Raw genomic sequence first — 25,354 nt, forward strand, 5'->3', positions numbered from 1 at the left:
GACGTTGCCACCATGTATTTTGTCTTGCCTTCATTGATGTGCAGCCCAAGATCTCGCGCCGCCTGCTCGATCTGGATGAAGGCAGTTTGAACGTCTCGGGTGGTTCTTCCCATGATGTCGATATCGTCAGCATAGGCCAGTAGTTGGGTGGACTTGAAGAGGATCGTACCTCTTGCATTCACTTCAGCATCACGGATCACCTTCTCGAGGGCCAGGTTAAAGAGGACGCATGATAGCGCATCCCCTTGTCGTAGACCGTTGTTGATGTCGAATGGTCTTGAGAGTGATCCTGCTGCTTTTATCTGGCCTCGCACATTGGTCAGGGTCAGCCTAGTCAGTCTTATTAATTTCGTCGGGATACCGAATTCCCTCATGGCCGTGTACAGTTTTACCCTGGCTATGCTGTCATAGGCGGCTTTAAAGTCGATGAACAGATGGTGCAACTGTTGTCCATATTCCAACAGTTTTTCCATCGCCTGCCGCAGAGAGAAAATCTGATCTGTTGCTGATTTGCCTGGAGTGAAGCCTCTTTGGTATGGGCCAATGATGTTCTGGGCGTATGGGGCTATCCGGCCTAGCAAGATAGTGGAGAATATCTTATAGATGGTACTCAGCAACGTGATACCTCTATAATTGCTGCACTGTGTGATATCTCCCTTTTTATGTATGAGACAGATTATGCCTCGCTGCCAATCGTCAGGCATTGATTCGCTGTCCCATACCTTGAGCACAAGTTGATGAACCACTTGGTGTAACTGGTCGCCTCCATATTTAACCAATTCGGCTGTAATTCCATCGGCTCCTGGCGACTTATGATTTTTTAGCCGATGAATTGCACGGACTGTTTCTCCTAAACTTGGTGGTGGCAGTATTTGTCCGTCGTCTTCAGTTGGCGGGACCTCCAACTCGCCGATGTTCTGGTTGTTCAGTAGCTCATCAAAGTACTCAACCCATCGCTCTAATATCCCCATTCTGTCGGAAATCAGATTTCCCTCTTTGTCTCGGCAGGATGAGCATCGAGGTGTATAAGGCTTCATCCTGCTGACTTGTTGGTAAAACTTGCGCGCCTGGTGCGGTTGCTCCCTGTACTTTTCTAGTTCACGGACTTGTTGGTTCTCCCAGGCTTCCTTTTTCCGTCTGTGAAGTCGCTTCTCCGCTCGACGGAGTTCGTGATAAGTCTCTGCACGTGCCCGCGTTCTTTGAGAATGCAACATTACTTGGTATGCGGCATTCTTCTGTTTCGTTGCTAGCTTACATTCATCGTCGAACCAGCCGTTCCGACTCCTTTTACGGCTGGGGCCAAGTATATTTGTGGCCGTATCCATGATAACGTTCTTCAGGTGGTTGTGAAGATCATTAGTTGATGCTTCATCTCCAGGTCTTCTATTGACTGCGGTTATTGCGGCATCCATTTCCCTCTTATAGGTGTCGCGGAGGGTTGTGTTGTGGATGGCTTCAGTGTTCACTCTCACCTGATTATCAGAGGGGATTCTAGGTGGTATTGTTATTCGAGCTCGGAGCACCATGCCAACGAGATAGTGATCCGAGTCTATATTGGCCCCCCTATATGTTCTGACATTCATCAAGGCTGAGAGGTGGCGGCGTTCGATCAACACGTGGTCAATTTGGTTGAAAGTGGTCCCGTCTGGAGAGGCCCACGTATGTTTGTGGACCGCTTTCCGCGCAAACCAGGTACTTCCAACAACCATTTCGTGTGACCCTGCTAATTGAATAGTCCGCAGTCCGTTATCATTTGTTTTTTCGTGTAAGCTATGGGAGCCAACGTATCGCCTGAATACGGGCTCCTTCCCTACTTGGCTGTTAAAATCCCCAAGTATGATTTTGATATCATATCTGGGACAGGCTTCGAGGGTTCTTTCTACTGCCTCGTAGAAGGTATCCTTCTCCGACTCTGCAGTCTCCTCTGTAGGGGCGTGAACGTTTATGAGGCTTATATTTCTAAACTTGCCTCGCAAGCGCAGAGTGCATAGCCGTTCGCTTATACTTTCAAAGCCGATAACAGCAGGTTTCATTTTTTGGCTGACTAAGAAACCTACTCCGAGCACATGGTTTACTGGATGGCCGCTATAATATATGGTGTAGTGGCTCTTCTCCAGGAAACCGGTCCCTGTCCATCGCATCTCTTGCAACGCAGTTACATCAGCCCTGTATTGGGACAGGGTATCGGCTAGCTGCTTATCAGCTTCATCTCTGTACAGGGAGCGCACGTTCCATGAGAAAATGCGCAAATCGTTGTTCCTTTGTCGTTGCCGGGTCCGTCGTTTTAATATCCGTCCTATCCGAGGCTCCTGTTGTGGCTTCGTAACGGTTGTTTTCCGTGTAGGGTTGTCAGCCCTACCCAACCCCCAACCTGGAGGACCAGTTGGTACAATTTGTCCCGTTTTTAGGCGCGGGAGACTCGCCTTCATCCTTCTCCGTCTGCAGCTTTTCGTCAAGAAAGAGCTCCCAGCGGTCACCACGTGGAGGTGGAGATAGGGTTTGGTAGTAGAGCTGTTGGTGTTGGTTCAGCAGGCATTTCCCAGGTTTTATGCTCCATCGTGGGTACCAATCCACGTTTCGCCCCGGGACCTATACTACCCTTTGACCACCTCAAAGGTATGCACCATCACAAAGGTATGCATGCAAAAAATTTAGTTCTCAAAATACATCCCATTTCGATATCTGCTCAAATCAATGTAACAATTGTATACTAAAATATTTTAGAAATTTACCCGGAAATCCCTCCTTAAGTACAGTCTAGAAGTACACAATTTGGCACATATATAAAAGATAACATAGGGCATATGAAAAGTGCGAAGGTACTTGTTAATTAATGTCTTCATCTTGTTTACTTTTTGAATACTTTGTTTGTCTATTGGTCAACCTGGGAGGGTATTTTTTTCTCGTCCTTTCTTCACTGGTCAGCATAATAGCAGGTGAGTGATCGCACATTATGTTTTGCAAAAAAGATACCAGACGGCGCCCTTAATACACTTGTGGACTGTCTCCATTAATGCATTGTTTTCTATCATCAATAACGTTTTCAGTTTGGATGCGATGTTTTTCTCGTTTTTTCAATACTTTTCTTTAAAAAAAACTCAAATTTGGTTCATTATTTATTAATACATACATTCCTCACTCGTACAGTTCTAAGTTACAAGCAGAGACGGCAACTTTAACTCCATTACTTGGCAGTGAAGGATAAAATCGGCTAATCTCTGCTGTTTTTCCATTTTATTTTACGCTAGCTCTAGAGTTCTTAATCCGAGATTTCAAAACTGTTATAAAGGTCATAGATCGTCTGTGCAAATCGTTTATAGTTCAGTCATCACTAGTGAATACTTCGTAGCGTTTTTGGTAACTAACATCTCCGCATTGCTTAGAATTAGTTTAGAATAAGCCTTGATTTCGTTGAATCTTTCTGCCTGGATCTACAGCAAGTTTAGACTGAAATCTAAATGTTCGGTGAGTATTGTTCGAAAAGTTTTCGAACACAAGAAATCTGCTACGTGCATCTCTGAGCATTCTCCTATTATTGCTACAATTAACTTATGCGTTGTCCTCTTCACTGGCATTAGTTACTGAAATGACAAAATAATGTCCCGGACACTGGTGTACGTTCCCGAACAGAACCCAATAACTCCTATTATCATTATTACAACGCACTTGATGATAACGTAATTGAATTTGCCGTAGTTGTTTGGATACAGCACGCAGATTTCCATGACTGCCGGGAAAAGTAAACCCAACATGGACAGACACAGAGCTCCGAACAGCGATATGAAAAGCCCAAGTCGTGGTATCAGAACTGCAAGCAAAACTGAAATCAAAAAATAAAACGTTAATCACGGGCAATATTTACGGTGTATGTACATAAATAGAAAAATTTAGGGTGGTTTATGATGTAGAAATGTTAAATGTCATAAATTAGCCCTAACAACTCTGAAAAATTGAATCAGCAAATACTAAGTATCAAGGGGAATTTAGGAAACTTTTGAATGAGCTTAGATAGGATAAAATCTGCTGGGAGCGTATACATTATAAATCGCCCTTTCAATTGTACGAATCAAGGAGCTAACCAAGTGGGAACCATACGGCACCAAAGATTCGGTTAACAGACAGAACCAATGATATCAACTGACAACGACAAAGTATTGTTTGGTTAGTAAATGTTTATATCTGCAATGTGAGCACCCTTCTCGGCATGGTATGGGGATTATTTTAACTTGAACGAGGTTTTCAGCGATATACACGGAAACACCCCTGACCTACGCGCTCTTTTGCTTTTGTACTCTGGAAAGACTAGTGGTACGCGAATTCACTATCGGGCTGTTGCTAACGGCCGCCAGGAACGCTCCAACGTCTGACGAGACGTTTTCCCACAACATTTTCACTAGCTGGGAAGAATCATTACAGTTGGTCCAAGTGGAGGAGTTGTGCATTGCTAAGTGTCAATGGAAGTTTCCGATATAGAGGAGAAGGATGAGAAATTACACAGTTCAGGAGAGGCCTCCTAAAGGAGCCAGTGATCTAATCCATCACCATCTTCAACCGCGTCACAGCCGGTTCAGCGATTCGGCATCCTTAAAAGACGACACGAGGTCAGCCACATTTCCTTTTTCTACCATAGATATTTCCCTTGCTGACTTTCCGGGCTGGATCATCAGTTAAGCGGAATTTTATCCACAACCAGACGGTCGTGATATGGCTCATAGATTTCGTCGTTATGGAGGCTACGGAATCGTCCATCCTCATGTAGGTCTCGATTAGGGGTAGATTTAGGACTGATCTTCTAAATGTGACTAACGAACGGAATGTTGATATCAACATCGAAAGGGATTATCTGATGATTATTTGAAAACAATATTAATTATTAATAAATTAATAAATAATGGAAAGCAGAGTTTGCTGTTTGCTGAAGTGGGTGTTGATCGCTACCTAACAGCGGAAGCGACGAAAGGCTGCCCTCAAAGAGGTGTGCTATCGCCACTTCTGGGGAGTATGCTGACCAGCTCAATATTATGCGAAAATCTGCCAGTACACGTTCAAGCTTATGCGGATGACGTGGCGCAGAGCGTTGGAAGAGTCATTGAGAGAACTGAATTCAGTTTTCGCAATGCCTTCTGATTCTGTCATCTTCAAACGAAGAGAAAACTGGGACAAACCAAAAGAATGCGGGTCAGAATCTATTGACGTCTTCTACACCGATCGCTCGAAAACAGAACAGGGTTCTGGAGCAGGAGTCTACCTCCCGCATAAAAACGAGAAGTGGGCTTTTCCCATGAGACAATACATAGCGGTCTTTCAGGCTGAAGCGTATGCGATCCTAATGGCATCAATCTGGATGATTGACGAACGGTTGAAGCCTAGGCGCATTGCAATCTGTGGCGATAGTCAACCTGCATTGAGGACGTGGGCAGTCCTTTTATCACTTCAAAAATTGTTCAGGAATGTAGAAACCGATTGAGCTCCTTTTCTAGATTCAATATAGTGAAATTACTCCGGGAAATTTCGGATGTTATAGCAAAAGAGGTTCAATTTTCCCCATACCCGGACCGGAACCACCAATTGGCATGTCGGTAGCATTGCCTGATGCTACTATCAAAAACTGGGAACTCAGTTCCATAATGACAGGTCGCTGAGCCTTAATTCTGCTAGACACACCAAGCTTTTCCTGCCAGAACCAAGCAAACATACTGCAAAGTTTATCCTGCCGAAAAGCAAGAAGACTTGCAGAAGCTGGGCATATGTTCAGAATAGGAATTGTCCAAGATGTGTCCCTCCTGTAATGAGGGAACGGAATCTACGGAACATTTTCTATGTGAGTGCTCCGCCTATGAACAAATCAGTCTTCAGATTTTTTATGCTAATGTGCTTCAAATGCAATGGGTAGCATTACATCCACTATCGAAAATCGTGCGATACATAAACGAATCAGGGTTATTCCGTTAGACGTGGGAATCGAGTACAATGGGCCACTACGGTTTGAGTGCTCAGAGGTTTTGCCTCCCCCCTCCTCAAACACACGCACGCACACACATAATGGACACTACAGTTTAAAACACACTTAGCCTAAGGGATATTAGCAGTTAACTTAATCAAAGGTTATAACTATAGAATCCAAATTATAAAAGGTTAATATGTTGATAAAAATTGATAGGCTGCCCATAGAGGAAAGATTATAAAAAAACCTCAAAACGCTATAGGTGGTTTATTGGAGTAGAGTGTTGAGGGGGGGAGGGCGGAGACAGTTGGGGTAGAGGTTGATGATGGGAAGGACAGGGGATTAGGAACAACTTGTGCCATTTTGAATGGATGGATGCACGTATTGAGAATGGACGTAGCGACCGGTATAGAGGTCTACTCAACCTTCTTTGTCGAAAAGGCGGTTATCATTGTGATAGAGAATAAGGAGCTGCGGGAATTAATTCTTGTACATGAAATATTCCTCATCGATCTTAATCGACACACTCAGCAACTAGAGGGTTGGAGTGTCACTGATATCTTTCTAGAAATTTCACCGCATATCTGCACATCACGCCATCATTGCGTGGTATTTGGGAAGAATCGTAGAGGATCTGGTTGGATATGTACCTCACATCCTTGTATTTTTTAAATATGCCGATACAGTGGCAGAGATTTGTCGTTCCTTGGGAAGAAGTCTCTCCATGTGTATAAGAGAGATATTTGTCCAGAAGATGAATTCGAAAATGATCAAAGGTAATTAACCGTTTACAACACAAAATGTTGACTTCGTGTGGAGAGGGTTTATTGAACCGAATGATAGGATACAGTGATTTGAAGATGCCATTTACACGGTCTAGCGCCTTCTTAACATGAGAAATGTTGGATAAGTTGGAGGTGATGATAACGCCTAGGTCTAAAACTTATTTAACATTATGGGTGGGAATCGAATTGATGGTAAGGGATAGATTTTTGCGTCAGAAGACATTTTCGGATTTATCCACATCCTATTACCGCGGAAGCATCAAACGATTATTGACGCTTTTGAGGATTTAGGGCGAGTTTCCACTTGGTAAAGTATGGATAAAGCTCATCTAGGTATGAATTTAGACGGACTTGCCCGATTACTACATCCTTGGTGGAGGTGTAAATTACGACGTTGTCGGCGTATTCTTGATAGGACTGCAATTAGGAAAGGAGGGTTGGGGATGCTTGTTTTGAAGAGTGGAAAGAGAGTTCCAGAATGAACGGACCCTTGTGAGATTCCAGCAGGGCTAGTATAGCTTTTATTGAACTTTTACATGGGATTGCCGATCTAGGAACCTAAAGATTAGCTTGCAGAGGTGCGGATGAAAATTTAGGATGTAATTGAGTCAAAAACTTTCCTTAAGTCAAGGAGATAGGCTACTATAGGTGACTTGCCATGAATTCCGAGCAAGATGTCGGTTTTATGGATTAACAGGGCACGTTCAACCAAATGATCTTTTCGATTGGCGGACTGAAAATCTGAGATAGTATTGCTCCTATCACAGTGCTCGTCGATGATTAAAGGTGGATATAGGCCTGTGACTATCAGAAAGGGGAAGGGGAGGAGTGCATCAGCAAAGGACACGGATGGCAGGGTGGAAGAGAGCGTTGTTATCACACAAGGTTTGGTTGGCTTGATCTGGCTATTCCTAGATGGAAGAGCGTCTTTTTTTCGTTCCTCCCTGTCATAATTGTAGGAGACTCATCGGGCCCATGTGTACTGCCGCATTTGACGCAACGATATTGAAGATGGTTCTTTACCGCATGATAGACCCGCTAGCAGTTTTTGCACTGCCGAATCTGTTTATCCATCATTCGCTCAAAGCGAACCAAAGTGTGGTTTATTGCCTTAATGGAGGTGAGAACTGCGGCAAAGTGACTAGAAATCCTTGAGACCGAGAACCTGAGTTCTGATGTCAAAATTGTTAGAAACAACCAACCTGAGACAATTCTGTTTCAAGGCTATTTGCGATCATCTTAAATATCATGTTATTGGCAGGAGAAGAAACTTTATAATTACCACCACTCACAACACAGGGATATGGTACAGTACGAAAAAACAAATGGCCTTGAACTTTTAATGTGATGCGAATCCTAGAGTAGAGAAGCCAGCCGGTCCAATGACTGCGAAAGTGGGGCCAAGAATAAGTGAAGAATTGACTAATAATCTGCACTTCGAAGTTGTTAGAGTTTATGAGAAACAGTCGAGTGCTAGTCCCACACTCCACACACTCCCAGAGTACTTACAAAAATCTTGTCCTATTTGCCGAGGCAAAAAGTTTGGTGTTTATCTTATATGAGAAACTCTATACACGATTTTCCACTAGTACATAGCTAAGAATACAAATATAAACTCCAAGATACCCATATATATGTACGTACTTATCAACGGTATACATACCGTGTTCATTCTAAATAAACGAACGTTGTCTATAACCGCATGGCGACGCGTACATACATATATATGTGCGAATTTAAATTGATCTAACGCATCTCCACGCATTTCCACTTTACTCCGTGCGCAACAGCATACATATATATGTTATATACATAAATTAAAAACACTGGTAACCAGGTAAAGACATACATATACAAACACATGTCTACCTCGAGTAATTGACACTGATACACAAATAAATAAAAAAAGAAAAAAAAGAAAACCTACGATATCCCCATGAACGTCGTATTTCAGACAACCTTACTTTATATGATGATATCTTAGGGTGCAATAAATACCCGAAATGCAAAGCTTTGAACTTTTATAAGCTGCCTTCAAACTTTACTATGTCCTATATTATCAACTACGCTGATGTCAAATTTTATACTTCAAACAGATAAGCTTAACATTATTCTTGCAAAAATGCTTGGGGAGGTTATCTGAGCATCACATTCGTGGCAGGGTGCTAAGGGAGAACCCACTATATGAAGGCCAAAATGCTTACCAGAATGTAGAGTCTTGTGAGTCTACTCTTCATCCTTTGGTTTGAAAAATAGAGGCTGCAAATCTAAAAGGCGATTACGCGATGGAGTGTTTATGGACACTGAAGAGGTGTGCTGAAATAGGTGTCGATAGCTACCTAGTAACAGAAGCAACAAAAGGCCACCCCCAACAAAGCGTGCTATTGCCATTTTTGTGAAGCATTTCAATCGATTCATTTGCCAATATATGCCCAATCTTATATGGATGACTTGGCTGTGCTAGCTGTTGGTCGGGATCTTGGAACGATGTGTAGAAATGTATAGACTCGACCTGGGGACTTGGGGCTCATTACTTGCTATCATTAGCGTGGTGGGTCAAGATGAGACAGGAAAGTTTTCACTGCAAACTAGGCGCAGTGCAAAGAAGTGTAGGTCTGCGTATTATCGGTGCTATGGTAACAATATCCGGTGCAATTTTAGATGCACTTCTCTTTGTCGGACAATTTTTCTCTGATTATGACTTTTTTTGTATATGTTAGAACAATTTGCCTCTCTTGGGTGAATACCCCTTTTAACCGGACGCGGACAATAGATTTTATAATTTAAAAAATTGTGCGTAGGAATTCAAACGTAAAAGTTCACAAACTACTAACTTGCCTTAATCAGATTTAGGACATAGAAAAGACGCAGGCTTCCCTTATTGTGCGTAACGAAGAGGCATCAAGGGCTAGAGGGATTGTGGGAGAAAATATCAACGGTGCCATGAGAACAACATCCGATGCAATTCTAGATGCACTTCTCAATTTGCAGCTCTTGGATAAAGCACTGCAATGAGAGCAGGAGTTATCGGAGAGCTAAATCCAGTTTTTACAATGTCTTCCGATTCTCGAGTTCCCATAAATCTGTTTGGTAGAAGACACGAGGTTATCTTCAAACATCGAGAAGACTGGTATGAATTAGAAGAATGCGAGGTGGAATATACTGAAGTCTTCTACATCGATGGCTAAAGAACAGAACAGGGTTTTAGGGCTGGAATCTACCTCTCGAATAAAAACGAGAAGTGCGATTTTTCTTTGGGATAATATGCAACGGCTGTATATATACAAGTTTAGGGGAAGCAACGCGGGTGATTACCGAGCGGTTGAAGGACAGGCGCATCAAAATCTGCGCGGTAGCCAGGCTGCATTGACGACGTTGAAGACTCCTTTGATTACCACGAAAATCGTTCCGAAATTTAGAAACCGGATAACTGGGTAATTAGAACTAAGATGTAGAGCGAAACGAAATCTCTGGAGCGTCAGCAAATGAGAGTGAATGCGTCTTGTTAGCATTGATTAAGGGAGGAAGTAGTTGCCGAAACATCGGTATTTGCAAGACCAATAAATTAACACTAGCGAATAGGCAAAACAAATTTTTATTATTTCAAATGGTTAAGGTTGCTTTCAAAAACTGAGAACAAGTTTCCCATAATGCCAAGTCGCGGAGTCTAAATGCTGGTAGACACAACAAACTCCTGTCAGAACCTAGTAAACATATGGTAAAGTTTATCCTGTCGAAAACCAAGAAGACTTTCAAAAGCATTGTGGACATGACTGGCCATAATTCCCTAACGATGATACTTCTTCATCCAGTAATGAGGAAGCGGAACCCACGGTACATTTTCTATGTGAATGCCCCGCCTAGGGACGCATCAGATGATGCGCTCCAGTTGCAGCGGGTAATACCATGTCCATATTATCGCGGAAAAGGAATTTATTAGATGTTTTGCGAGTTATTGATTGATATTTATCCACTTTAGCAACCACTGTAAATGTTATTTTTCAACGATAGCTGAAATGGTACGATCCTATCTGTGGCCTTACCGCTTCGTTACGTAAAATATCCAGCACTTGAATTAGGTTAGGTTTCTTATTTGAAACTTCTTTTGTTAACCTCCTAGACCAGCTTGTTGCCGCAGGAATTTGGAGATTCTAAAGAACATCAAAACATTGACAATGAAGATCGTGGAACGGCGCGAGCAAATCAAGCATCCGTGGATGACTAAGTATACCACCGATGGAACAACCTGCGATGGTCAAATTATTGTACTAATGAAACTGACCTTGTTCACGATCATTGCTGAATGATAAGCGAATCAATTGAGACCTTCCGTTTTGGACAAGCAAGATACATGCAGAAACGACTTTATATGAAAATATCGGTAACATTCTCATAACATATGTTTCATGTTAAAAAATCAAATTGCATTTCTCACGTATGAAAACGAAAAAATGAAAGCAAATGTTCTTAGAAAATCTTTCGTTTTACACGTAATTCAAATTTTACATTGCAGCTCCTTTCGTAAACAGTTGCAAATTCCGCATACGCGAATAAGATCTGTGCACTGGATATGTAAATGCACTTGTCTATCGTTGCGACGCGGTTCCTAGCTCTTTCACCGGAACTTGATCTCGTTTTCTGTGAGAAACTGAAATTCGGGAATCAGTTTTTTGCAGTATTTTGTGAAATTAGAAGGTATAAATGTAATATTCATTTTTAAGGTTTTGTGTAGGGCTCAAAATAGATATCTATTCAAATAAAGTTAATAACACGAGTAGCATATTACAATATTTTTGGAAGCCTATAATAATATAGGCTATGATATAATGCATACTGCCAAGTTTGCTAGAGACCGCATTATCAATAACAAAGTTATTATAGGTCCAAGTTGTTGCTCTTGTGCAAAATTACTGCAATCTACGACTTTGAATGTCAGGACCACACTAAACTGACATACTAAATGCATTAACGTTGTGAGCTAGATACATTCCTGAAGCGTCCAGCTTCCGGTTTATCGACTTGTTGTATTAAGGCAATTAAATTCAAAACTGCGAATCGAGTCGGTGTCTGACGGCAAACCCCCGGGTCTGGACGCATGCCGAACAAGGCCCTCAAACTTGCCGTCAAATGTAAACCGAATATGTTCGCGGAGCTGTTCGAAACGTGCATGTCCGAGAGTATCTTTCCTGCACCATGGAAACGAGAGAAGCTGGTGCTGCTGCCTAAGGCTGGCAAACCTCCAGAGGAACCGTCCTCCTATAGACCCATATGTCGAGAGTGAAAGGGGCCTTTCAGATTGGCAATATATGTTCCGTAAAACCAGATCAAACATTGATGCCATCAAAATGGTTACTGGCTTGACTGAAAATGCAATTTACGGAAGGGTATTGTATCATCATCATCATCAACGGCGCAACAACCGGTAGCCGGTCTAGGCCTGCCTTAATAAGGAACTCCAGACATCCCGATTTTGCGCCGAGGTCCACCAATTCGATATCCCTAAAAGTTGTCTGGCGTCCTGACCTACGCCATCGCTCCATCTTAGGCAGAGTCTGCCTCGTCTTCTTGTTCTACATTGATATTGCCCTTAGAGACTTTCCGGGTGGGATCATCCTCATCCATACAGATTAAGTGACCCGCCCACCGTAACCTATTGCGCCGGATTTTATCCACAACCGGACGGTCTTGGTATCGCTCATAGATTTCGTCATTATGTAGGCTAAGGAATCATCCATCCTCATGTAGGGGGCCAAAATATCTTCGGAGGATTCTTCTCTCGAACGCGGCCAAGAGTTCGCAATTTTTCTTGCTAAGAACCCAAGTCTCCGAGTAATACATGAGAACTGGCAAGATCATAGTCTTCTACAGTAAGAGCTTTGACCCTATGGTGAGACGTTTCGAGCGGAACAGTTTTTGTAAGCTGAAATAAGCTCTGTTGGCTGACAACAACCGTGCGCGGATTTCATCATCGTAGCTGGTATCTGTTGGGATTTTCGACCCTAGATAGGAGAAATTATCAACGATCTCAAAGTTGTATTCTCCTATCCTTATTCTTCCTTTTTGACCAGTGCGGTTTGATGTTGTTGGTTGGTTCGCCTTCGGTGCTGACGTTGCCACCATATATTTTGTCTTGCCTTCATTGATGTGCAGCCCAAGATCTCGCGCCGATCGCCGCCTGCTCGATCTGGATGAAGGCAGTTTGTACGTCTCGGGTCATTCTTCCGATGATGTCGATATCGTCAGCATAGGCCAGTAATTGGACTTGAAGAGGATCGTACTTCTTGCATTTACCCCAACATCACGGATCACTTTCTCGAGGGCCTGGTTAAAGAGGACGCATGATCCCCTTGTCGTAGACCGTTGTTGATGTCGAATGGTCTTGAGAGTGATCCTGCTGCTTTAATCTTGCCTCGCACATTGGTCAGGGTCAGCCTAGTCAGACTTATTAATTTCTTCGGGATACCGAATTCTCTCATGGCCGTGTACAGTTTTACCCTGGCTATACTATCATAGGCGGCTTTAAAGTCGATGAGCATATGGTGCAACTATTGTCCATATTCCAACAGTTTTTCCATCGCTTGCCGCACAGAGAAAATCTGATCTATTGCTGATTTGCCTGGAGTGAAGCCTCTTTGGTATGGGCCAATGATGTTCTGGGCGTATGGGGGTATCCGGCCTAGCAAGATAGAGGAGAATATCTTATAGATGGTACTCAGCAACGTGATACCTCTATAATTGCTGCACTGTGTGATATCTCCCTTTTTATGTATGAGACAGATTATGTCTCGTTACCAATCGGCAGGCATTGATTCGTTGTTCCATACCTTGACCACAAGGTGATGAACCACTTGGTGTAACTGGTCGCCTCCATATTTAACCAATTCGGCCGCAATTCCATCGGCTCCTGGCGACTTATGATTTTTTAGCCGATGAATTGCACGGACTTTCTGTCACACCCGATTTATTCGGAAACGGCTGGAGTGATTGTCACGCAAATTGGTGAGAACATGTGATCTGTTGTTCCCTTTACATATAGCATTTGCGCCATTTTGTGTTAAGTTTACGGGCTGCTCCTCATACATGTGAATGGAGGGTGCAAATTTTTGTTCACAGAATGTAGCGATGATACTTTCTGGTACTTTTCGAAACTGGTCCCATATTTGGTATCGAGTGAAACGTAGGGGAGTGAGGGCTCAAAATGTGACCACCAAAAAGTGTAACAGGTCTCGTTCTCAGAACCTATCCCACCGAAAAATCTGAAAAAAAAACATAGTGGTATACCTAAACAAAATGTAGGCCTCAAAATACATCCCGTTTCGATATCTGTACAGATAAACTTAATAATACTATTTATATTTTAGAAATTTAGGCGAAAACCTCCCTTAAATTCATGTTAGATGTACAAAATTTGGCACTTAGGGATAACATAAGGCATTACTTTAGGAAGTTTGGAAGGAAATCCAAATATTATGAAAAAAGTTATAGAAAGTGAAACTTTTACATCTTGTGTGAATTTCGTGCTTCTAAACGTTGTCATCATAACAACAATTTGTCGATACCACAACAAAGTGAGCTCACGTGAGGGAGGGGGAAGAGGAACATTTGGTTTTAATTTTTAATTATTTATATATGAATATCAATTACTCGAGATAGATTATTTATATGGTATGTAATGTAAATGAAGCGTTGAGGTACTGCCTAAGTCAGATAGATACATTTGTACCTTGAACTAGCGGCATTCAATATACGTACTTTATATGTACATATGTATACTTTTATGCAAGAAGTAAATCGGAAATATGCGTACGATCAATTTATATACGCGCATGTATGTATAAGTATAGTATTCGGAAATAGGCAATGTTTGTTTGTTTATCGTGAGCATAATATCTACCTCTTTAATATGTACATATTTCTTCTAGTTTGAAAAAAATATGAAGGAATATTTTGGGTTTTAGCCATACACGAATAGAAAAATGTGCTTAGAAAGTTTCTCACATAAGATGAGCACAAAAGCTTTATACCCGAAGCTCCAACTTCCGGTATTCTGACTTGTCTTCCATTCGTAATATAGTACTTTGGTGTATCACCGCAAGTCCACCATCACACGAATCCTGGGCGATTCGTCGAGGAATTGCTTGAGAGATGGCAAAATAACCACTTCCATGTGTCTACGCAAGAACACAGTACATTTCACAATATTTTTAGTCAGTATTAATAGGTACAGAAAATCGCAGGACGACCCAGAGTAGTGGAAGGGGTATATCTCAACAATACACCATAAATGATAATACACCAAATTAAAAATCGATATTGCTTTCTCCATTCTTGTAGTTGCTACAAGCTTCCAAATGGAAAATCTTTCCAAGAGAGCATTCATTTTCTTTTTGCTATTAAAATTAAAATGCATGCTATCGACAGTACCTGCCAATTGTAACACTTTTGAAACTAGACCTGAACCAGATACAAGGCTGAGAGAAAAGTCACGTGATGAGAGCACCGATACAGAGCACCAAATTGAATCTACGATGGGGTGGGGGCATCAAGGCAAACGGAGGATGCTAACCAAATAATCAATTAAAAAATATTTTATAGAGTCGTACACACGTGTCGTGTACACTTTCAAACTGATTGTATTCAAAACTGGAAAAAAATCTAAGCCAGCCCAAAGTTTCTAGTAGATCGGTGAACTTTACTTACATGTTACTATGACCACCACTACCCTTACTCCATATTCACAGACCACTGGGTGTTTGATGTCAGGATGCTTTTTCTGGATGTAGTTTTTCCATATAATTTCGACAGGGACATATCCTTGCAATGCATATGAAAAATACACTGCCACAGAAAACAATGCTTTTATAATAACTGCAAGCCTAGTTGATGAAAAGAGATACGAAAGATTACACGATCATTCACACATTCACAAGATAGCTATTAATCTATTACTTACACCTGGTCCTGTGGAATATTTAGTGTAACGCTCCCAAGTGCGGCGTCGCCATATTTGAGATAACCGAAAAATCCAATAATTACGTAAAGAATTGTAACTATAGCTATACCTATGCTCAGCACGCCGAGCCAGCCATTGAATTTCTTTGGGTTCTGCATGTTATTTTCTAGTGAAATCATCTAAAAGCAGTTAAATATTCGAAATTTGAAAGACTTTTAGTTGAGAACTATCACCTCCGCAGGTATACTTACCACACCGACAGCCTGTAGTGCAAAAAGCACTGTGCCGAAGTAAAGCGGGTACGTTCCTGCACTAGCAACCATTGTTCTTTCATCAATTGATGGCATGTCTTGGAAAAGGTAGTAGCAAATCATCCCAAGAGCTAGATTGTGGGAAAGAAAACGGTTACTTATTTGCAAAATAAGTTACTCTCAACCATAACTTTACTAATTTATTTATCAAGTATAAAATAAATGGAGAAATGATTCAAATTATATTATCTTTTATAGTACAAAAGGATCAAGTGCAATTAGCAAGCTACAAGCGATTGTAAAAACGTATTATTCAAGACAGATGGAGTTGAGCAGTGTTGGCTTTTTAGAACCAAAAGTACCGAAGTTTATTCCTCATTCCGGAGTACTTTTTTAACCGAAACCCAAACCAAGTTAATATTTGACAATATCACATTATGCTGAATGACTAAATGACCAAAAATTTGAACCCTTGCGCTGCCTGTGGTCATTTGGCGAAATAGTTCGAAATTCCTGTAAAAAAAGTGGAAGCAGCAGTCCACGGCATCATAAAAGGTATAAAATAACAAACAAGGTTGGACATAAAATGAGATGACCCACTGCAAAAAGATGCAGTTTGAAAACAATGCGATATTATTCACATAAAAGTCCGTTCAAAAACACCACGAAATTGAAAGAAGATTTTGCAACATTCGACATAGGTGGGCAGGTTTGGTTTTAGTCGACCAGCTCGACCAGAAAAAAAGAGTTTTTCTCCGAAAATAACCGAGAAAACAGTATAACTTCGTGAAAAAGCGTGCTATAAAAATCTCGGATCTTTGGATTTTGTGTATAAGCCAATGCGGAGTTTAAGGGGGTCATCCCGTGTGTCGGATTCGAGGAATCGATTTTTCTAGCATCAATTGTATCTAGATATAGTGTAGAATATATGGGCAAAGTGATTTTTAGATATTCGGAGTCGTTCGGAAATTACAGTGTTATGTCGATCGTCGTAAAAGCGCATATTTATCGGTTTGAATGACATTGGAATCACTTTGCTAAAATCATGAGAACTGAAGCCAAGGCTTTCCATGTGTTTCTTCAAGAAATCTAAGGTTTATGGACTAGGTACAGCAGATTAATGGTCAGTTAAGATTTTATGGTTGAAAATCGCATTCCACTTATTAAATGCGATTTTCTCGAAACATTCGGTAGTTTTTATTTTATTCATTAAAGAAGCCTTGAAAAAACGCCAAAATTTACAAAAAAAGAAGTTTAACAAATTGAGCTTTCAACATTTTTTAATAATCCTAGTTTGCGGACTGTGGTTAAGTCCGCACGTTGAAATGCCGTTTACATTTTTTTTAACATGATCACAACGCCCTCTAGCGTGGCAGCAGAAAAACACCTATCGGGCTGGAGAAATTACTACATATACTCAAGATATAAATATATGGTGAAAAATTCGCATTTGTACCTTTATCCAGTTCTTCACAAAAGATTTTTAAAAAAGCGAGAAAAAAACGACCTTCACGCGGGATGACCCCGCTAAAACTTATGACAATCATGGTGCTGGGAGTCAGTTAAATTGGGCCTTCAAGGTGACCAGAGTGAAAAGACTGGTATTTTTTTTTAACTAGAATACGAAAAGTAAATATTTTCTAATGTGCTGTGTTTTAATTTGACACAAAACGTCACCTTAGATACAGAACATTTGTCTGCCATTATCAACCTATTCATCGTTACTTTACAGCTGTAATTGCTTACATAACATAAAAATGGAAAAGGAAGTTCAAGCTTAAAAATTGGAAGTCCATTTTTATTGCTGTGCCAATACTTTTGTTTCACTTGGTTATGTTCATTTTTATTGCTTATTATTTTATTTGCTTTTCTTATGTTATCTGTATTACGCTAAAATAAACCATCTCTTCCCTAAGATAAATTTTTCACAGTGTACCAACAATATTGCTTCACATTACACGGTATACATGGGTACGCCACAAAATACAGCAACAGCAGAGACGCCAATCTTTTCTTTTTGCTTAAACATAAGAACGCTCATATAAAAATACTATTTAGTACCTTTTAGTCACATTTTTTAATACCATAATTTTCCAGATCCAGGAGGATTCAACAAGCAAATCCACAATAAAAACTACTTTCAAATTGGACGAATATGAAAGCGAAGTAAACCAAGTAAATAAAGAAAGTAATTTATAAGGAATAAAACCGAAGAGCAATGAGGAGAGAGAATAATATATATGGAAAGCCATACAACTGGGCACCTTCTTGTTATATTCAGAGATTTCGCAAAGTAACTAGTGGACATTAGGCAGTCGAATTCCTTTAAAAGAAGGTGCAGAAAGTTGGAGATTTTCGCGTACTTCCTAACTCTCCCTTTTTTAAATCATGACCATGCAGAGAATACAAGTGAATAGAAAATCTTGTCATTCTGCATGATCTGGAGTCGGTACCTGGAGGGGACGATATGTAGATTTAAGACATTGAGGAATGGTACCAATTTGGTACGACATTTTCAGGCAAGTTCAGAGCTTTCTACCAAATAGTTCACAATGTCAGTAACTATCGGAGTTGCATATAGCTAGCAATAGATCGCTTTCTCCTATCGTCTTAGTCATCCTAGTGCTTCTCAGGTTCACGATACATGGTCAAACACGTGTACTATATGTTGTAAGGTGCGCGACGCCACACACAATTTACAATACAATAACTATTTATTTGCTTATTGATTTACAATACCTGATGAAAAAGGTTCATTTTGAATAAAAATCTATTACTTACGGGACCTTTGTGTCAACTGGCCGAGCCAACTAAGGTCTCGGTCCCGGCAAGGCTGTTTAAGAGGGCTTGTATTATATACATACAGTCAACCAATTAAAAAAATAGACAGTTACCACAATACCCTTTGAAGTCAGTTTGGGCTTCTAGATGATCCATTGGAGAAAAAACAATGCATATGTATGTGTATTTTTTAACAGAAAAATAGCTATTAAACGAGACGAGTCAGGAAACCGAAAGCTGGGCACTTCAGGTATGGAAGGTTTTGTGTGAATGTGTTTTGAGTGTGCATTTCTCCCATTGGTACGTAGCACGTAATATATGCATATATTATGTGAAAATAAAATCCACTTTCAAGTGATACTGACATTCAAACTCTTGCAAAGAAGCGACAACTTTGACCTATTATAACAAATGTCAAAACTAAGAGCGGTTTCAGAAATTATAAAACTAATCGAGACCTTTTATTTGATAACCCACCTGACTATATTTGATGGGAAAAAAATTCACACCCCTCTTGTACATGTATGGGAATCCCCCTTAAATTCCACGTAGAATTATGTAACTCACTGTATGCGTGGGCGTTCACAGTTCCAACTTTTCTACCAAATTTGTAACAAGGTTTTGTTTTACACAAAACCTTAAAAATGAGCGTTTTGTGCAGCCAAAAGAAATTGGACACTTCAAATAAATATATTTATGCCAACAATTGAGTAGGTTAATATGTTGTGTGGTGACAATTAACTTTTAAAATTGCCAGAGGTCTTCTTTTCATTGATCCTACAATTTTCTCGTTGACTTCTGCAGAAATAGACCTCCGCATATCCTTTATGTGAACCTTGAAGTCCGTAAATGAATTACCACTGACACTAACGCACAAGGTCTAATGCAAAAAATAGTGCACGAAAATTTGGAATAGAAAGTAATTTTTACTTCTATCAAGATAACGATGCCAAGCATAAGGTCTATTATGTTAGATGTTAGCTTCTATATGACTGTCTTCATGTTTTAGAGGCAACACCTCAATCTCCAGATGAAAATGATATTGTTCATTTATAGAGCTATCACATTTCATTTCATATCTAAGCGAAATCAACTAAAAACAGCAAACAACGTTGGTAGAAGAGTGAAGTAAAATAGAACGTTCCTTCTGCCGGAAATTAGTTGAGTCAACGCGGAATCGCCTGGCTGCAACCAAATATTAATTTAGGGAAATATATTTGTTAGTTTAACCTTCCTCTTGAACTTGTGATTGTGTTCCATAATATCTTTCTGCCTGATTTTTACTTTCTACCATTGCTTTGTTAATTTTTGATGATAAAAATTGAGCTGTTATATTTTCGTTATGTTAGCTAATAGAGCTTTTCTAAAAAAAAAAAAAAAAAATGAGAAAATGTGGTTCAAATGCATGTACGATATATTATTCTCCAAGGTAAGTTTCATTTTGGCTTGTTCCGTGTTATCTTTGAGCTACTGTATGATGAGCCTCGAGAATCTCACCATTTACAACAACAATACAAGAAAAAATAACAACTTGTTTTTCATATTCGCTAGTGATAATTTATTTGCAAATATTGATATTCCGTCTGAACTTGTTAGCGCTGATGAAGGGAACAAGTGGTTCCCGAAATCTCGGTATTTGCAAGACCAATAAATTAACACTAGTGAATAGGAAAAACAGGTTTTTATTATTTCAAACAATTTAATCGCTAGAAATACCGCGTAATTACACTCAGATACAATACAAGTACAGCTCCTTGTTTGATAACTTAAAAGATAATTGGTTTCGCAAAGGAGTGAGCACTAATATGTTCTCTAAACTTAAAGATTGAATGGATTCTGAAGGAACTTAAAAACATAGGCTGATCTCGAATTGAGTTTAGAGCTTGAAAATATTGAAAATCTTATGGATGAAGAGAACCTTTATGAACTGTTAGATATTAGTAATAGTCGATATTAGTTCCGGATGCCCAGAACCATGATGAGAAGGATCTGGGCCAGCAAAGGCGATTCGCCGTTTAGTGAAATAAAACAAGAGGAAGTAAGGAAAGGAACTAATGGGATGCCCCTTATTTAATCTGGATTAGTCTTCGTAAAAGCAAGTGGTCCAAATATTCCAGTAATGATAGACGCTCCAAGTGCTATTTTTAAGGCCTCATCAAATCTTCAAAAACTGGCTTGGGCACGTCAGTATGTAGGATTTTTACCCACCAAAACTATCCTTCAGATATTACATCACGGGGCGGAGTTAGTTTAGCTACCTGTTCCAGATTTGATTGTCACACCCACATCCTTAAGAATGGTAACTGCTATTGATACGAAATTTTGATGGAAAGGTGCAAATGGTGCATGCAGTGACATCTTTCCACGTTGAGTCAAAGGAAAAGGGTGAGTGAAATTTTGTTCACCGAATATAGTCATGTGGGGTATCAAATGAAGGGTGTCTCTATTAGTATTTTTCGAAGCAGATATTTGTTTTGTTATTGGTTACAAAGGCGAGGAGTGGGGGAGTTCGAAATGGGTGAATTACATCCAGGACCCGCTGCCAGAAACTACTCAACTGGAAAAAAAGAAAAAAAATATGGTGGTTCAACGACATCAAAATACCCTACATTACAATATCTACTCAAATTAAGTTAATAATAGTACAGTGTAGTATATTATTATATTTATTGTTATAATATTTTTCAGAAATTAACTGCAATCCACCCCCCCCCCCCCCCTTAAGCTCATCCTAGAAGCATTAAGGTTTGCAGTAGGTTAGGCTATAATATTAAGTATGGTAATTTTAACGAATAAAATCACACGCAAATGGAAATTTTCACAAAAAGGCTAGAATCACGTGTTAATAACGTTTTGATGAACTTCTCAGATGCTATTTGTTAAATCAGAACTATTTCAGTATGTGCAAGTGAGAAAATTAATTGGAATATGTTTCCGTGCTGATTGATTGTAAAAACAAAATGTACTTTTCACGGTCTTGTGGCCGACCGCTCTTTTTCCGACTAGTATCGCTCCGCCTTAGAACTACCAAGTTTGATGGAAATCGCGTTATTACCAACAAAGTTATAATGGGTCAAAGTTGCTGCTTTTGTGCAAATTTACTGCATTCTGAGAATTTGAATTGCAATATCACACTAAAGTGAATAATTTAGCATACTAAATGCGCAAACGTTATAAGCTACGTACAAATGGGACAAATGTCCATCTAAATATTCTTGCATACAGGTTCAGGTAAAAAATCGATTTAGATTCTTTTTAATAATTTCAACAGCTATATTTTCGAAGTGATGATGACCTTTGCAATTGAAAAAATATCCATTTACAAAAAATTTTATGTACTTTTCGCAAATGGTATCAAATTTGGGATGAAATGAACGAGGGTATAAGAAATTGTGATTTTTGTGACCCTATTCACGAAAAAGACTATAAGTGCCTATTCAATGGATCAAGAAGAAGATAAGAAGGGGTACTATCTACCCCACTTATTGCGTAAAAAATAGGTCATTTTCGCGACTTTTTTAAGAAAAGTTCATATATTTAAAAACTTTCAGCAATTTTTTTATAGAAAAATATTTCACCGTTAAGTTACCAACGGTTTCCGAGTAATTTTGGTCATCGGTTTCAAACATGTCATTTGTAGAAAAACGCGTTTCAACTTCAGGTGGTTTATGGTACGGATTCTTCTTTTCCAATGCTCATATCTCAGTCAATTTCATTCGGCAAACAAACAGTTTTTTTTAACAAACGATCGTTGAGAGTTTTGATAGGTTGGACTATAGAAGTGATTTCCGTCATTGATGAAAATAAGACCGGGAATCTATTGCAGCGCAGACAAGTCCGTTTGTTAATCTAATTGGAAATGAGAAACAGATGAAGTCGCTCTTTGTCCAAATAAAAACGGAAACTATTTTTTAATAAGTCTTCCTCCAAATGGTAAGCATGGCAGTATACGATGGGTCAATTTTATGTGATTTCTCATACATCACCATCTTTGTAGATGGTGATGTATTCGTATCTATTATTTCTCTACTTCCACGGTTTAAACCTGTGGGTTTCTGTCACCGGACAAAAGTTGCCATGTCTAAATTGTAAGTTTTAGGAGATATGCAACAAACCCCAAAGTAGCAATGGTTTCACGTGAAAACACAGCCTTCCTCCTCTACTCGATCTCAGGGATATGCATGACAACTGTAGAGCAATATCAATTACATATGTACAACTAAATCCATCCAACTGAAGTGTATTCAAATCATATTCATTTGTGTTACTTTATTCTGTGATTTCACTACTTTAACTCAATCGCCAAATATTTACTCTTTTACAATTTCAACTTACCTACGAATGTAATGATGTTCCCGAACTGCGAAAATGGCGCTAAAAGCTTTAAATTTCTGATGAGAAAGATGAGCGTGAATGGAAGGATGAGTATGACAATATGCACTTTAACGTCTAATGTCACAAGATAAGCATCGACAATTTGCTTCACGTTGGTCGCAACGAACACAATGTACACGCAACAAATACCAAATTGATAAAGTATGAGAAAACCGTCTACTATCCACCTAAAAAATGAAATTGTACAATTTAGAGGCTCTTCTGGTCGTCAGGTGAAGGTATGTTTGAAAAAGTAGTTATTTATCTAAATATTACGTAGATGGATTTGCAAGCCAACGTAGAAAATGAGGACCTTCTTGCAATGCAAGTTTCATTGACTCGGGGTACGTAAGGATCGGCACTCTGTGTCGTTTGCAGAGGATATATTGGGAACGAATCTGGAAGTTAAAAAAGCAGCAATGAGATCCTCTGTTGAAGGAATTATAAACAGGTTTATACTCCAAAATCCTTTGAGTGTTCAAATTAGGCTCAGTGACAATTTCCTGTATGAAATCACTTTAAACCACGACTTTACGATAAGAAGTTACCGACGTTGTGTTTTTTTAATACACTTACCAGTATCTGCAGGCAATAGACGCACAAAGCACCAATTAGGAGGGTACTTATAATGCCGTTCACATATCCAGAATTTTTAAAAGCTTCTGGCATCGCCAAGATACCTGTTCCAAGAGCACCTTTTAAAATATGGACTAAAGTTTCCATGTTTCTGTAAAACAGAGTAAAATGTATATGTATATCTGAAGCATCATTTGTGGGGATATAGTCTCACGTGGTGGGTTTATCAACTTGTCTATGTTGATGCGGATCATAGTCGTCATCGTACTCCTGGTCATTAATAGGTACGGCACTGCGGGGTAACAAAACAACTCCCTTAACCCGAAAATTCTCATTTTGCACTACTAGATTTATACTTACTTATATTTCGGTTTTTCTTCAAGTTTTATACCGTCTTTATCATCCATATTGTCACGATTCTCACCTAAAAGGCAAAAAGTATAATTGAATCATTAATTGTAATCATTCAAGGCAATACATGAAGTCAAATGAATGGTTCCACTTTCGCCCCCGAATTGGGGACTCAAACTGCCAACTAAGATAATCAAAGCGGAAGCATAACTCTAAGCGGAAAAGGCCACCAACTGTCTCTTAACCGCCTCCTAATGGACGCATTATTATTCGCTGTTCCTATTTTTCTTTTCATGCATTTCAACCGCTTTTAGTCGATGAATAATTTGGTTTCCTCTTATCATCGCGGCACTAAAGTTTTTACCATCATAAATCAGTAAAACTAATTCAACTTCACCAATCAATTTGAAGGTTTCAATGTGCCTACAAACTGCTTAATTTTAATCTACTTCATGGAGACCACGGTGTTATTTCAATCACTAGATATCCCCAAATTCAGTGCAATTTGAAAAATATATTTTGGAAAATTCTGAAGGGTGAAAATTGAAGTTCTAGCAGGATTTTGACGTGATGTGGCTTTCTTTAACGAGTAGGGACGTTTGTCAATTTACTTCAATCAGTTTAAAAATTTGACATGGCCGCAGTAATTTCCACAACAAATAGTATAAGTGATTTGCCAATTAAAACCAAATTAACCATGTCGTCTAATTACAAAATGAATATCTTTTAATTTTCAAATTTAACTATTTTTCGTTTTCGATTTTAAGTTTTGAAAATGATTTGATGCATATTTGTGGAATACCCTTGAGTTAAATAGAAAGTTGTGAAATTCATAAATTTAAGTGAAGTTTAAAGGGAGACTCCCCATATATGAAATTTTACCGGATATAGTCATGTAGGGTATCATATGAAAAGTGTCAATTAGTACTTTCCGAAACTGATATTAGTTTTGGCCTGAATTTCAAAGTGCGCGATTAAGGAGTCAAAATGTACGCACTTAAAGTGGGACAGGACTCATTTTCGGAAACTACCCAACCCAAAAATCCGAAAAAAATCAAAATGCGATGAGCCTCAAAATATGCCCCCCCCCCCATCTCCCCAAATAAACTTACTAATAGTATATTACAAACTTTTAAAAATTTACTGAAATTCATCCTAGTGAAGGTCCGTGAAAACAAACCCCTCTACCATACCACACCTCTACGCAAATTTATAAAAATGTCGACCGGGAAGCGAAGAAAGCGATCGCTGTCACCTGAGCGGAGAGAGATCTGTATTAACTTGCCAAAAGCCGGCACGAACACAGGCAGGATATGGAACACTTCCCTTACGTTGATGA

At 39.6% G+C, this 25,354-nt stretch overlaps 1 protein-coding gene across 6 annotated transcripts in view; it reads right to left on the bottom strand.

The window, feature by feature from the left end:
* Positions 1-3,103: 3,103 nt before the first annotated feature.
* LOC119648770 (proton-coupled amino acid transporter-like protein CG1139) overlaps positions 3,104-25,354 on the bottom strand; it is a 65,101-nt gene continuing 42,850 nt past the window's right edge. For 5 of the 6 annotated variants that reach the window (XM_038050602.1, XM_038050600.1, XM_038050601.1 and 2 more), the window contains exons 2-10: positions 24,025-24,088; positions 23,879-23,956; positions 23,665-23,815; positions 23,365-23,486; positions 23,050-23,276; positions 15,934-16,064; positions 15,683-15,861; positions 15,430-15,605; positions 3,579-3,820 (exon numbers count right to left, since the gene is read on the bottom strand). In XM_038050602.1, coding sequence (XP_037906530.1) covers positions 3,579-3,820; positions 15,430-15,605; positions 15,683-15,861; positions 15,934-16,064; positions 23,050-23,276; positions 23,365-23,486; positions 23,665-23,815; positions 23,879-23,956; positions 24,025-24,071 — 1,353 coding nt within the window. In that variant the 5' untranslated portion in view covers positions 24,072-24,088. Of the gene's footprint in view, positions 3,821-15,429; positions 15,606-15,682; positions 15,862-15,933; positions 16,065-23,049; positions 23,277-23,364; positions 23,487-23,664; positions 23,816-23,878; positions 23,957-24,024; positions 24,089-24,249; positions 24,512-25,354 lie in introns of those variants that run through there. The other variant, XM_038050597.1, reaches the window with a different exon arrangement.

The sequence above is a fragment of the Hermetia illucens genome, chromosome 2 (genome assembly GCF_905115235.1).
Source record: "Hermetia illucens chromosome 2, iHerIll2.2.curated.20191125, whole genome shotgun sequence".
NCBI lineage: Eukaryota > Metazoa > Arthropoda > Insecta > Diptera > Stratiomyidae > Hermetia > Hermetia illucens.